We start from the raw sequence: 15,312 nt of genomic DNA, 5'->3' as shown, positions 1-15,312 counted from the left end.
CTTTTAGGAAACATAAAAATGAGACATACATACAAAGACAAAATAAAGGACAGAAGTAAAATTTATTATGAAAAAAAGCAGAGTTAGTAATCATCTCAGATAAAATTAAAATTAAAATAGATTTAATCAAAAGTGGAAAAAATAGAAAGACTACACTGTCAGCAATATTATTCAACATTTTTTTTCTCTTTAACAGCAATTTTATTTGTTTTTTTTTTTATTTTATTAAAGCTTTTTATTTTTAAAACATGTGCATGGATAATTTTTCAACATTGACTCTTGCAAAATCTTGTGTTCCAAATTTCCCCCCTTCCTCCCACCACCTCTCCTAGATGGCAAGTAATTCAATATATGTTAAACATGTTAAAATATATATTAAATCCAATATATGTATATATAGTTACATAATTATCTTGCTGTACAAGAAAAATCAGATCAAAAAGGAAAAAAAGAAAAAATACAAGCAAAAAACAACAAAAAGAGTGAAAATACTATGCTGTGATCTACAATCAGTCTCCACAGTCCTCTCTCTGTGTGTAGATGACTGTCTTCATCACAAGACCATTGGAACTGGCCTCAAGCATGTCATTGTTAAAGAGAGTCATGTACATCAGAACTGATCATTGTATAATCTTGCTGTTGCCATGTATAATGATATCCTGGTTCTGCTCATTTCACTTAGCCTCAGTTTATATGTCTCTTCAGGCCTCTCTGAAATCATCCTGCTGATCATTTCTTATAGAACAATAATATGCCATAACTTATTCATCTATTCTTCAATTAATGGATACCACTCAGTTTCCAGTTTCTTGCCACTACAAAAAGGGCTACCACAAACATTTTTGCACATATGGGTCCCTTTCTTTCCTTTAAGATCTCTTTAGGATATAAGCCCAGTAGAAACACTGCTGGGTCAAAGGGTATGCACAGTTTGATAGCACTTTGGGCATACTTCCAAATTGCTCCCCAGAATGGTTGGATCAGTTCACATCTCCACCAACAATATATTAATGTCCCAGTTTTCCCACATCCCCTCCAACATTCATCATTATCTTTTCCTGTCATCTTAGCCAATCTGAGAGGTATGAGAGGCAGAGTTGTCTTAATTTGCATTTCTCTGATAAGTATCGATTTAGAGTACCTTTTCATATGGCTAGAAATGGTTTCAATTTCTTTATCTAAAAATTGTCTGTTCATATTCTTTGGAGCCAATTGGAGAATGGCTTCACATTCTTATTTCTTAAAATTCTTATAAATTTGAGTCAATTCTCTATATTTTAGAAATGAGGCCTTTATTAGAACACTTGAATGTAAAAATGTCTCCCCAGTTTATTGCTTCCCTTCTAATCTTATCTGTATTGGCTTTGTTTGTATAAAAACTTTTTAACTTAATATAATCAAAATTATCTAGTTTGTGTTAAATAAACTTCTTTGGCCACAAATTCCTTCCTCTCCATAGATCTAAAAGGTAAACTATCCTTTGTTCTTATAATTTGCTTATATAATCACTATGTCTAAATCATGAACCCATTTCAATCTTATTTTCATATAGGGTGTTAGGTGTGGGTCAATGCCTAATTTCTGCCATACTAATTTCCAATTTTCCCATCAGTCTTGATCAAATAATGAGTTCTTATCCCATAAGTTGGGGTTTTAGGGTTTGTCAAACACTAGATTACTATAGTCATTGACTATTTTGTCTTGTGAACCAAATCTATTCTATTGATTGACTATTCCATTTCTTAGCCAGTATCAAATGATTTTGAAGACCGCCGCTTTATAATATAATTTTAGGTCTGATACACCTAGGGCACCTTCCTTTGCATTTTTTTCATTAATTCCCTTGAGATTCTTGACCTTTTGTTCTTCCAGATGAACTTGGTTATTATTTTTTCTAGATCTTAATATTGTTTTAGGCCATTCAAAATACTAAGCAGTATAAAATATCTGTTTTGGCAGGTAAACACCTGCCAAAACAGAGGAATTATATCAACATAAACATAAATGGTTGCTTTTGGTTTTAAAAAGATACTTTTGTCTTGATCTAGTCTTCTCCTCCCCTCTACCACTGATAAGAGATTTCATGAATTTTGGAAGTCTCAAGACTTTCCCATCTTTCCATAAGTGTCTTAAAAGCATATTTGGAAGAACTGAAAGAGCCAGGATCTGACTCACAGCTCTACCCCAACAGAGAAAATACATCATACTAAGGAGAACTTCTTGAGCATCCCACAAAGGGGAAAAAAGAACTTCCTGAAACCAGGAGCTATGAATAACCCCTGCACCATACAGGTTCTCTAAGCCTGAACCACCTTTCCTTTGAATCTCTCGGTACTAGTAAAGAAGTATGTCTCATAAAATTTAGATTAGATGACTAATAGGGTCCTTTCCACCTATGAAATGTTCTAATTCTTTTCTAATGGAGGCAAGCAGATGAGCCCAGATTGATCTTCAGATCTTAGGCCACCTGATGGGCCATGTGTATTCTGGTTCTGTGTTAAAAGGTCTAGATGCTTTGGGATATTATAACAAACCCTGAATGGCACACTGGTACCCTAATAAATTTGGGGGGAGGGTTGCATTAGTGTTTAAAAATAAGTTTTTGTTGATGTTTTCTTTATATGTCACCATAATGTCTGCTAATATCACTCTCTCTCCTCCTACCAGGAAGCCCTCCCATATAACAAACAGTATTTTTAGAATTAAAACAAAGAAATATAAAAATAAATTTTTAAAAAATCTGTAACTGATCAATGTATCAAAAAAAAAAAAAAAGTCTAAAAATAGGTGCAATGTATATTTATGTTATCTCCCATCTTTGCAAAAGGGTAAGTTGAAGTGTCTTCTCATAGCTCTTCTTTCAGTCTATGCTTGTTCTTTGTTATTTTGCAAAATTCATTTTTGATCTTTGGGGAGGAGAGAGGAGGGTTTTCTTCTTTCCATTTTATAATCACTGAGTTTATTGTTTTGTTGGCTCTTCTTACCCCTCTCTGCATCAATTCATTTAGATCTTTCCACATTTCTCTGTTTATCACATTCATCATTTCTTATAGCATAGTAATATTTCATTAATAAGAAAAGCTAGTATTTAAATACCACCTACTATGTGCCAGACACCATGCTAAGTTATTTATAAATATTTTATTTAATCTGTTTGTTTGCCATATATTTGATACAACTCAATTTGTTCATAACAGAATACCATAATTTTTATATCAATAACCAAATGCTTTGTTTCTAATTTTTTTGCTATGACAAAAATGCTATTAATATTTTATTGTATATGGAGACTTATCAATGGTCTCCTTGGAGCATATGCCTAATAATGGAATCTCTGAAGCAAAGGTTATGGACATTTTATTCATTTTACTTGCATAATTCTAAATTGCTTTCCAAAATAGTCATACTGATTCACATCTGTATCCACAATGCACTAGTGTGCCTATCTATATTCTTACAACCCCCACAACACTGGCTATCCCATCTTTTGTTATTTTTGTCAATTTGCAACATGCAATGTGCAATCTCAGTATTGTGTTTGATGTGCATTTCTTTTATTATTAATGGTTTGGAGCATTCTTTCATATGGTTCTTAATAATTTGCAAATCTTCTTTTGAGAACTATTTGCTCATATTCCTTGACCACATATCTATTGGAGAATGGCTTTTGGAGTGCCTTTTTTATCTGTTAATTGCTTACATATGCTAGATACCAAACTCTTGTCAAATTAGTCTGATACAAAGATTTATTTTTCTATTCAACTTCTTACTTTCTTATCCATTGGGCATTCATTTTGTTTGTGCAGAAACTTTTTACTGTGATCAAAATTCTCTATTTTGCCTTCTGTAATTGCCTCTATCCCTTATTTGATTAAAAATAGGAACTGTTAGCAGACTAAAAGAAAAGACAGATTCTCTTTTCTCTCACTAATTTTTTACTTTCCTAAATACGTGGGTTGGAACTTTGTCTGGGGCTTCCTATGAGGACTAGGGTGAAAGGAGCCCCAAATGAAATGGCAACTAGAGGTAAGTGGTCATTCAAAAAATCTTGAATCAGGAACTTAAGACCTTGGCTGTATTTCCTGCTTTTTATTTCTTTACCTGGACAAAAATGAATAATGAATACTGAGATAGATGTTTCCAACCTTAGAGTCAAAGTTTTGAGAGGTTAGGCATGAGAGGTCCCTTAGTCAGTAACAGGAAAAGGATTATTAAGTAAACAAATTCATACACAGAAGATAAAAGGAACAAGGAAGGATCAAGAAAAATTATTTGATTATAGAGTCACAAATATTGAATAAGCAAGCAGTGTGTTTGAAATATTCTTAGAAAATCAGAACTGAAGAGCTTATTTGCTTCTTGTACAATGTAGACAATAAAAATGCAGGAGGAATGAATAAATGCACCAACCAAGGGCAGCAACACCAATAAAGTGATAGCAGAATAAACAGTTAAAAAATCTTTCTAAATGTATCACAGTAAACACAGAAATCCAGTAAAAAAGGCAGACCTAGAACATAGGTTCTTCTTCTAGAACTTCTAGCTTCTTCTAGAGCAGAAGCTGGTTATCTCCTACCTACAGGTGAAACAATGTTTATTGTAAGACTACATTAAAAAGTGTTAGGGTATATGAAATGAAAGGTAGCAAAAGGAACAAAAGGATAAAAAAGAATGTCATGTGTCTCAATAAAATCAAGTTCTAGCAATGAGAGAAAGTAACCCCTATGGTCTCTTAGGAAAAGAAAGAGCCTATAGAAGCATGGGTGAAGAAAGGGGAAGAGCATTATAAATGGGGAAAGGGAAGGGATTCCACTGATAAATGCTCAGAAGAGTAAAAAGAGATGTTCTGTGAAGGGAGATAAGGACTTTGTGCTGGGTGTGGTTCTGGAAATGATTACTAACTTATCTCACAAAGGGTAGAAATGGAATTCCTGGGGGCAACAGGCATTTAGGGGAGTGGGAGGGCATGGATCCAAGTTTTTTTGAGGCATATATGGAGATTTTTGAGGCATATAAGGAAAAAAATAACCAAGGGAAGGATATTTATTAGTAGTATACTGCATGATCAAAGACATGGAGGGTGCTCTGCTATGGGGCAATGTTCTCTGATACCTCCGAGAATTGACATTGTCCTGGGAGGGAGACATAATGGAAAAGGGAATCCAAGGGGTAATCTCCATAAGGCAGTGACAGAGACTGCCAAGAGGGGAAAGCCTATGAAGTGGAGAATGAGGGTCTAAAGTAGACAAAAAGAGAAGATGGAAAATTTAAAAATAAATAAATAAATGAGATAAATCTTCTCTGGAAAAAAAAAAAGCACAAAAAATGTAAATTTAAAAATTAATGAATAGGACTATTTAAAGGGAAGGAGAGTAAGGGGGAAATGGATGTAGTTGATTAACTGAGAAAAAAAAAAAGGCAGGGGATTATATAATCAGATAAAAGCAGAGGGAAAAAATGAATTAATAAATAAAACCCCAAAGTGAAATAAATAACAAATGAGAGAAAAAGATTAAAAGTGAGGGGAAGAGAGCCAGTCAGAATAATGCTATCTTTAAAAAGATAATGCTAATGTAATTTATAGAACACAGTACTGTATTTATAGCAGATGGGGGGGGGGGGAAACTTGATTAAAAAAACTCAATATTAAAGATAAATGGAGGAAAATAAAAACCTAATTCTCATAATTTTAAACATGAATTTTCTAAGTAATCCAATAAAAGGAAAAACAACAACAGATTAACCAAGAAACCAAAACCCTATAATCTATTGCTTATAAGAAATACATTTAAAAAACAAACATATGCAACATAAAACTGAGGAGATGGGAAAAATTTTTGCTAGGTATCAAATGAATTTAAAAAAATAGAAGTTATAATCATGAAACTTGATAAAGCAAAAATAAGCATTCAAAAAATAAAAAGGTATAAACAAGGAAATTGTTTTACTACAAGGACCATAGACAACAAAACAATATCAGTAATAAACTTTTTTTGTTACAAAAGCCCTAGCATCCAAATTTATAGAAGAAATGATATTTGAGGCATAAGAAGATAGAAACACAATAATAATAGGAAATTTTAATGTTCCACTCTCAGTTTAGAAAATTGTAACAAAAAAATAAACAAAAGGTAAAATATCTCACTGAACAAACTTCTAGAAAAGCTAGAATTAAAAGATATATGGCATCTTATAAATGGGACTGAAAAAGAATATACACATTTTTCAGCACAACATAGAACTTTTACAATAATTTACAATGTACCAAAGCACAGAAGTATTGCAAATAAATGTAAAAAAGGCAGAAAATAAATATATCTTTTACAGATCATAATGCAACAAAAATAATCATTGGTTCTGGGACCACAAATAAAAGATGCAGATCTTGGCTTTAGAAAGATATTTTTAACATTATTTTTTAAAGGTCCTCTTTAACTATACTTTGTACAGAATTTTTAGCATAAAATCATTTTACAATGAAAACCTAAATGACAAGTAGGTCAAAGAACAAATCACACAAATAATTAATAATAATATAAAAAATTATAATGAATAAAAACACACTGAAGTTTCTGGGATACAGGTAAAGCAATCGTCAGGAGAAAAAGTATAGCCCTGCAAAAATATATTAATAAAATGTAAAAAAGAGGATTACAAAACTGAATATACATTTTTTTTAAAAAATTAGAAAGAAAGCCAACAAATTAGCAAATCTAAAACAAGTGTAAAAGAAGGGATGCTTAGAGGAGGAAATTATTAGAGGAGAAATCAATAAATTGGAAACAAAAAAACACAGGACAAAAAAAGCCTTAAAAGCTGATTCTTCAAAAAAAAAAAATTTAAAAACCCTTAGCTAATCTAATTAAAAATATGGTAGAAAATCAATAAATATAGCAAATACGCTATGTAAAATCACAACAAAACAATAGGAAATTTTTTTTTAAATCAGAATATATTATGTGTAGCTATGTGCTAATAAAACTGAGAACACAAAAGAAATAGAGAAATGCATTGAAAAATACAAACTATCGAAAAACCAGATAAAGATCCTAACCCAATCACAGAAAAGAAAACCGATTTAGCTATAAAGGAACTACTCAAGAAAAAAAACCTCAAGGTCCTAAAAGATCCCCAAAATACTATCAAACTTTTTTAAAATTAAATTTTTGGGGAAGGCAATTGGGATTAAGCAACTTGCCCAGGGACATATAGTTACTATCTGAGACCAAATTTGAACTCAGGTCCTCCTTACTCCAAAGTCAGTAGTCTATCCACTGTACCACCTTGGGGACTGTATTAAACTTTTAGGAAAATTAATGCCCATATTTCACAAATTATTTTCAAACTTTGAGAAAGTACCTTCCTAGAATCCTTTTATGAAACACATTTAATATTAAAACCTAAATCAGTATGCTGAGTGAAATGAGCAGGACCAGGAGATCATTATATACTTCAACAACAATACTAGATGATGACCAGTTCTGATGGATCAGGCCATCCTCAGCAACGAGATCAACCAAATCATTTCTAATGGAGCAGTAATGAACTGAACTAGCTATACCCAGAAAAGAACTCTGGGAGATGACTAAAAACCATTACATTGAATTCCTAATCCCTATATTTATGCCCACCTGCATTTTTGATTTCCTTCACAAGCTAATTGTACAATAATTCAGAGTCTGATTCTTTTTGTACAGCAAAATAATGTTTTGGTCATGTATACTTATTGTGTATCTAAGTTATATTTTAATATATTTAACATCTACTGGTCATCCTGCCATTTAGGGAGGGGTGGGGGTAAGAGGTGAAAAATTGGAACAAGAGGTTTGGCAATTGTTAATGCTGTAAAGTTACCCATGTATATATCCTGTAAATAAAAGGCTATTAAATTAAAAAAAAAAAAAAAAAAAAAAAAACCTAAATCAGTAAAGGATGAACTAAGAAGGACAACTATAGGCTAGTATCATTAAAGAATATTCACATAAAAACTTTAAACAAAATCCTCTCAAACATACCACAGCAATTTATCCAACTAATAATTCATTATTACCCAATGAGATTTATGCCAGAGGTGCAAAGATGTTTTAAACATTAGGAAAACCGTCAACAAAATTAATCATATTAAAAATTAAAACATCCCAAATGGCATAATCATCTCATCATATGCTGCCAAAGCTTTTAACAAAGTGTTGCACTCTTTTATGCTTAAAAACTCTGTACAAAGTATAGTTATAGAGGACCTTTAAAAAATAATATTAAAAATATCTTTGTAAAGCCAAAAGCAACTATCATGAAATAGAGATATATTAGAACCTTTGCTGACAAATACAAGACTGAAGCAAGGAAATCCATTTTCCCCACTATTATTTAACACAATTCTGGAAATGCTAGTCAATAATCATAATATAAGAGAAAGAAATTAAAGGCATAAAGACAGATAAAGAAGAAATAGAATTATTTCTATTTGTTGGTGATATGATGGCATGTTTGGAAATCCTAGGGAATGAGCAAAGATACTAAGACAATTAATAGTTTCAGTAAAGTTACAAAATAAATGCACAAAAAAAAAATCAACAGCATTTTTATTTATATAATAATTATAAAACCCAAGAGGCAATAACAGAAAGAGAAATCCCATTTCAAATATTTACAAATGCAAACATATCTGAGGACTGACCTAACAAAGTAAACAAAAGATTTATTTAGACTCAATTTAAAGTGCTCTTAATGAAATAAAGAATAATTTAAATAACTGTAGGAATATTCAAGTCCTTATGGCTAAGTCATGCCAATGTAATAAAAATGACCAATCTAACAAAATTAATTTACACTTTAAATACCTTACCAATTACTGAGGGGATACTTTATAGAATTTGAAAAAAAAATACAAAACTAATTTGGAAAAAAGAAAATATCAAGAATATTAAGGGAACAAACAAAACCAATGCAGACAAGATTAAAGCAATAAACTGGGATTTCAGAGAGGCCTGGAGAGACTTACATGAACTGGTGCTAAGTGAAATGAGCAGAACCAGGAGATCATTGTATATGACAACAGCAAGATTATACAATAATCAATTCTGATGGATGTGGCACTTCTCAACAATAAGATGATTCAGGCCAGTTCCAATGATCTTGTGATGAAGAGAGCCATCCATCCAAGAAAGAGGACTATGGAAACTGAATGTGGATCACAATATAGTATTTTCACTCTTTTTGTTGTTGTTTGCTTGCATTTTGTTTTCTTTCCCTTTTTTTCCTTTTTAATGTTATTTTTTTTCTTGTACAGAATGATAATTGTGGAAATATGTAATGAAGAGTTGCACGTGTTTAACATATATTGAAGGAATATTGCCATATAGAGGAAGAGGTAGAAGGAAACATTCTGGAACATAAGGTTTTGCAAAGGTGAATGCTGAAAATTATCCATGCATATATTTTGAAAATAAAAAGCTTTAATAAAAGAAAAATAATACAAACAAATACATCGAAGGTCAGCATAAGAAATTAAGTGGGAATTATGGGGTAGTTTTACAGAAACTGCAGGCAACATGAAAAGTCCAGTAGATGACACAGAAAAAATTTAGAAACTCAATAATTCATTACTTATATATATGTTTAATATTGCATAATACCAATATAGTTTACATTTTAATACAATAATAATTCAGGTTTCTTCTCTAATATCAAAATAAATAAAAATAAAGTGCTCAGGCTCACTACAGATACTGAAATAGACGCTGTCTTCCCAAACTGTGGCACTCAGTATGACACTAAAGTGTGACCTACCTCTTTACAGCTGCCTCTTCCATAAAAGCAAAGAAGATGGATGATTAGGGACCAGCCAACTATAGCCCAAGAGCCAAATCTGGCCCATTGCCTATTCTTAAACGGTCTCATAAGCTAAGAATGGAAAGCTTGCAGCCATATAAAAACAGGCAGCAGGCCACAGATATGACTTTCCGGTCATAGTTTGCTAACCTCTGAAATCAAATATAAAGTCTCTGCTCCCTTTCTAGCCTTTTTGTCTTCTGAGTCTTCTAGGTATCACAATGAATAGAACATAGCACCTGGAATTAAGAAGATCTGAATTTGAATACTGACTCAAACACTTATTATGTGACCCTAAACAAGTTACTTAACTTCTCTGTGTCTCAGTATCCTCAACTGTAAAACAGGTATAAAAATAGCCTGTTATTGTTATTGTGAGAATCAACTAAGATAATATATGTAATGTGCTATGTAAACCTTAAAGTACTCTGTAAATGCTAGCTATTTTTATTTTTAACACATTACTCCCCTCTACTACAGTCAGTCATATTGTACTACTTCCTGTTCCAAACACAGGACAAAGTACTATCTCCTTGTTTTTGCAAGGAATATACTCCCCTCTTGTTTCTTCTTCCTAACATCCTTCAAGATTCAGCTCAGATGCTACAAATTTGAAATTTACACACACACACTATTGAGTTTCTAGTGTTCTTTCCTAAACTAACATGAATTACTTTTGTATATAATCTGTATATGTTTATAATATATGTATATGTTCACCCAGAGAAAGAACTCTGGGAGATGACTAAAAACCATTACATTGAATTCCCAATCCCTATATTTATGCCCACCTGCATTTTTGATTTCCTTCACAAGCTAATTGTACAATATTTCAGAGTCTGATTCTTTTTGTACAGCAAAATAACGTTTTGGTCATGTATACTTATTGTGTATCTAATTTATATTTTAATGTATTTAACATCTACTGGTCATCCTGCCATCTAGGGGAGGGGGTGAGGGGGTAAGGGGTGAAAAATTGGAACAAGAGGTTTAGCAATTGTTAATGCTGTAAAGTTACCCATGCATATAACCTGTAAATAAAAGGCTATTAAATAAAATAATAATAATAATAATAATATATGTATATGTTGCTGTCACCATTGGAATGTAATCTTTGAGATATGTTTTATTTTTATCTTTGTAGCTTTGTTGTTTAACACCATGCTTGGTACTTAGTAGATGATTAATAAATACTTATTTTGATTTAGACCATGGATTTTTGACTTTTTTTGTACCCAACGCTTAGCACAATACCTGATATATAATGGATACTTAATGTTTATTGATTGGTTGATTAAAGTCTCTTTTGCTAATCTACTGAAGCAGTTCTCAGAATGTTTTTAAGTGCATAAAATAAAATAAGCAAGTTGTATTTTTTAAAAAAGTTATCAAATTATTTTTTTTAAGTTGATGGATGCAAGATTAAGAACTCCTGATTTTAAAAGTTTTCTTTTTCTCATTTGAATCATTAATTTTGTCATCAAAAATTTATTCTTGAGAATTTTTGGTCCATCTATATCATTTTAGTCCACAAGACTCTACCTATTCTTTCTCTAAACTCTTTGAAATCTCTTCCTAGTCTACAAACTATGGCACATCAAACCAATATTTCCTCTGTTTCTCTATCTCCAACTATTCAAGAAGATTTTCCCCAAGTTTTCTATTACTTTTACATAAGCAATTCTTATTTAGGGTCAAAATTGGGTCCAGAATGGTTCTTTCCTTTCTGGTTCTTCAATTTTCTGAAGCTCCTATAATCAGTAGCTTGTCTATAATTTTCATTTTCTTTTTAGGAGTCCAGCATGATCCAGAAAGAAGACTATGGGGACTGAATATGGGTCACAATATAGTATTTTCACTTTTTTTGTTGTTGTTGCTTGCTTGCTTTTTGTTTTCTTTCTTGTTTTTTCCCTTTTTGATCTGATTTTTCTTGTGCAGCATGATAAATGTAGAAATAAGTATAGAAGAATTGTTAACATATTTAACATATATTGGATGATTTGTTGTCTGGGGTGGGGGTGGAGGGGAGGGAGGGAGAAAATTTTGGAATATAAGATTTTGCCAAAGATGAATGTCAAAAAATTTCATTGTATGTATTTTGAAAATGAAAAGCTATTATTTTTTTTTTAATTTAATAGCCTTTTATTTACAGGATATATACATGGGTAACTTTACAGCATTAACAATTGCCAAATCTCTTGTTCCAATTTTTCACCTCTTACCCCCCCACCCCCTCCCCTAGATGGCAGGATGACCAGTAGATGTTAAATATATTAAAATATAAATTAGATACACAATAAGTATACATGACCAAAACGTTATTTTGCTGTACAAAAAGAATCAGACTCTGAAATATTGTACAATTAGCTTGTGAAGGAAATCAAAAATGCAGGTGTGCATAAATATAGGGATTGGGAATTCAATGTAATGGTTTTTAGTCATCTCCCAGAGTTCTTTTTCTGGGCATAGCTAGTTCAGTTCATTACTGCTCCATTAGAAATGATTTGGTTGATCTCGTTGCTGAGGATGGCCTGGTCCATCAGAACTGGTCATCATATAGTATTGTTGTTGAAGTATATAATGATCTCCTGGTCCTGCTCATTTCACTCAGCATCAGTTCGTGTAAGTCTCTCCAGGCCTTTCTGAAATTATCCTGTTGGTCATTTCTTACAGAACAGTAATATTCCATAATTTTCATATACCACAATTTATTCAGCCATTCTCCAACTGATGGACATCCATTCAGTTTCCAGTTTTTAGCCACTACAAAAAGGGCTGCCACAAACATTCGTGCACATACAGGTCCCTTTCCCTTCTTTATAATCTCTTTGGGATATAATCCCAGTAGTAACACTGCTGGATCAAAGGGTATGCACAGTTTGATAACTTTTTGAGCGTAGTTCCAAACTACTCTCCAAAATGGTTGGATTCGTTCACAACTCCACCAACAATGCATCAATGTCCCAGTTTTCCTGCACCCCAACTCCCCTCCAACAATCATCATTATTTTTTCCTGTCATCTTAGCCAATCTGACAGGTGTGTAGTGGTATCTTAGAGTTGTCTTAATTTGCATTTCTCTGATTAATAATGACTTGGAGCATGAAAAGCTATTATTTAAAAATAAATTTATTTTGGGGGGAAAAGTGTATAGGAATTGAACAAAAAAGAGAGAGAGAGAGAGAAAGGTGCAGCATGATTTCAGAAAAGCCTGGAAAAACTTATACAAACCGATACTAAGTGAATCCAACAGAAGCAAGAGAGCAGTGTACATAGTAACAAGATTAAGTGATGGTCAGCTGTGATGGATTTGGTTCTTATCAACAATAAAGTGATTCAAGGCAATTCCAATAGATGTGTGATGGAAAGTGCCATCCATATTCAGAGAGAGAATTATATTGATTGAATGTAGATCAAAGCATAGAATTTTCACCTTTGTTGTTGTTGTTTGTTTGCTTGAGTTTTTTTTATTCTTGTGTTTTTTTCCCCTTTTGATCTTATTTTTCTTTTGCAGCATGATGAATATGGAAATATGCTTAGAAGAATTGCACCTATTTAACCTCTATCAGATTGAGGGAGAAAAATTTGGAACACAAGGTTTTGCAAAGGTGAATACTGAAAACTATCTTTGCATGTATTTGGAAAAATAAAATATTAAAAAAAAATATTAAAAAAAAAAAGTCCAGCATAAGTGCTAACTTAAATGATAAAGATCAACAGTCTCACAAATGGACTTAAAAAAAAAAAATACGCCAGGGACTAATTATTCTCTGTTCCCAAGTGAAAGTTTTACTGCCTGAATTGAAACATATCAGTTACTCACCTTTAGTCACACATTTTTTACAGAAAATATGACCACAGCTGGTTACAAAGAAATGGGTCCCATCTTTTTGGAAGCATTGATTGCAGTGAAACCAATCCATCCTGGAATACAAGTTCAGAAATACATCAAAAATTAAAAATCCAATTTTATAGAACACTGTGTGAGGTGGGGGGGGGGGGAATGTACAAATTTTAGACAATACAAAATCCTTTATCTTAAGGAACTTAGATTTTAATAGGGAGATAAAGCACCAATTCAGGTAGCCACTATTCATAGTATCACATAAATATATTAGAAAATTATGAAAGAAACCCTACATAGATGTGAGAGAGCTCTCATTTTATAGAAGATGAGGGAAACCTTCTTGAAGAGGTGGCCTTAGAATTGAGATTTGTATAATGTCTAAGACAGAAATAATAGATAATAATATAATAAATAATAAACAAAAAAAGGACTTCTAGGAAGAGGAAATAGCCTATGCCTGAAGTCACCAATAGCTCAGCTTGTTTATGCAAAAGAGAGTTGTGTTGTTTGGTTAGAATGTAGATCACATAATATCAAGTGAAGATGAGACTGCAAAGGCAGAGAAGCTCTCAGTTTTGGATAGTCTTTAAATGTCTGAGAAAAATGGGAGCATCCAAAGTGCTGGGGCCTGATCTATGCTTACAGAGCTGTCATTAGGGTTGATACAAGTTCCTAGCTAACCATTTTTAACACTGAATTTCTAACACACTGAAGTTATGGGCAGGTCATTGATGATAATCAGCATAAATATTCATCCACAACTGCTTATTAGCAGTCAGAAACTGACTGGTATACCCTACAGCACAAAATACTAAAATATTTGATATAATTTGTGTGCACTTTCTGCAGCACTATAGCTAAGTGCAAAACACACAGATTTGGAGCTAAAGAATCTTATGTAAAGTCTCGTGTATAACATTGTGAATACATTTTTTCTCAACTCTGCTGTGAAACCTTGGGCAAGTCACATTTATTTAAAAAGAAAAAAAAATGATTTTTTTATATAGCCCTTGTCTGTAAGCTGCCAAGTTTTCTGCACCTGTTTCCCCATCTGTAGAATAGATGTCTTGGCCTAGATGATTTGGGAAAGTTCCTTTCATCTCTCGGGCCTATGTTGGTTAAGTGTCAGATCCTTATTAGAAAATCAGTAACAAAACATAATAGGATTTCCCCCCCAATCAACCCCTTAACTGTATTGGTAGAACTTAAAAAATAAATTATAAGGAGCCTCTCAGAAAATAAACAAAAAGTAACTTTGTTTCTTGGTAAGGTGGTTCGGCTTCTCACTGAAAATGAGTTTTCTAAACCAGAGGGGCTGGCGCTGATATGGAGGCAGCTGCCTGGGATTCTCAGAACTATAAAACGTCGTCTGTCCGTTACAGGTTAGGAGGCCCCAGGTGCAATTATGGAAAACAACAGGATATTTTTTGAGGGGTTAAAAAACATGGGCCCATTTTCTAAGGTGGAGCATCTTTGACAGCATCCATGGTCATCTACAGTAGACTTGGGGCGACTGCCCCCCACCTGAAGGATCTGACGCGGAAGGCGATGGCGGCTGCCCCTATCCCCGGAAACCACTCAGAGGCCGGAAAAGGCGGGAAAAAAACAGGTTGGCGGAACCTGAGTATGAGATTCC

The 15,312-nt window shown here is 32.9% G+C and overlaps 1 protein-coding gene across 5 annotated transcripts in view; it reads right to left on the bottom strand.

The window, feature by feature from the left end:
- RNF212B (ring finger protein 212B) overlaps nucleotides 1–15,312 on the bottom strand; it is a 58,953-nt gene extending 43,641 nt beyond the window's left edge. For all 5 annotated transcript variants that reach the window (XM_031955048.1, XM_031955051.1, XM_031955049.1 and 2 more), the window contains exons 1-2: nucleotides 14,716–15,312; nucleotides 13,653–13,753 (exon numbers count right to left, since the gene is read on the bottom strand). In XM_031955048.1, coding sequence (XP_031810908.1) covers nucleotides 13,653–13,752 — 100 coding nt within the window. In that variant the 5' untranslated portion in view covers nucleotide 13,753; nucleotides 14,716–15,312. The remainder of the gene's footprint in view (nucleotides 1–13,652; nucleotides 13,754–14,715) is intronic.

This window comes from Sarcophilus harrisii, chromosome 2 (assembly GCF_902635505.1).
Source record: "Sarcophilus harrisii chromosome 2, mSarHar1.11, whole genome shotgun sequence".
Taxonomy (NCBI): Eukaryota; Metazoa; Chordata; class Mammalia; order Dasyuromorphia; family Dasyuridae; genus Sarcophilus; species Sarcophilus harrisii.
This window is presented reverse-complemented; position numbering and strand designations above follow the sequence as displayed.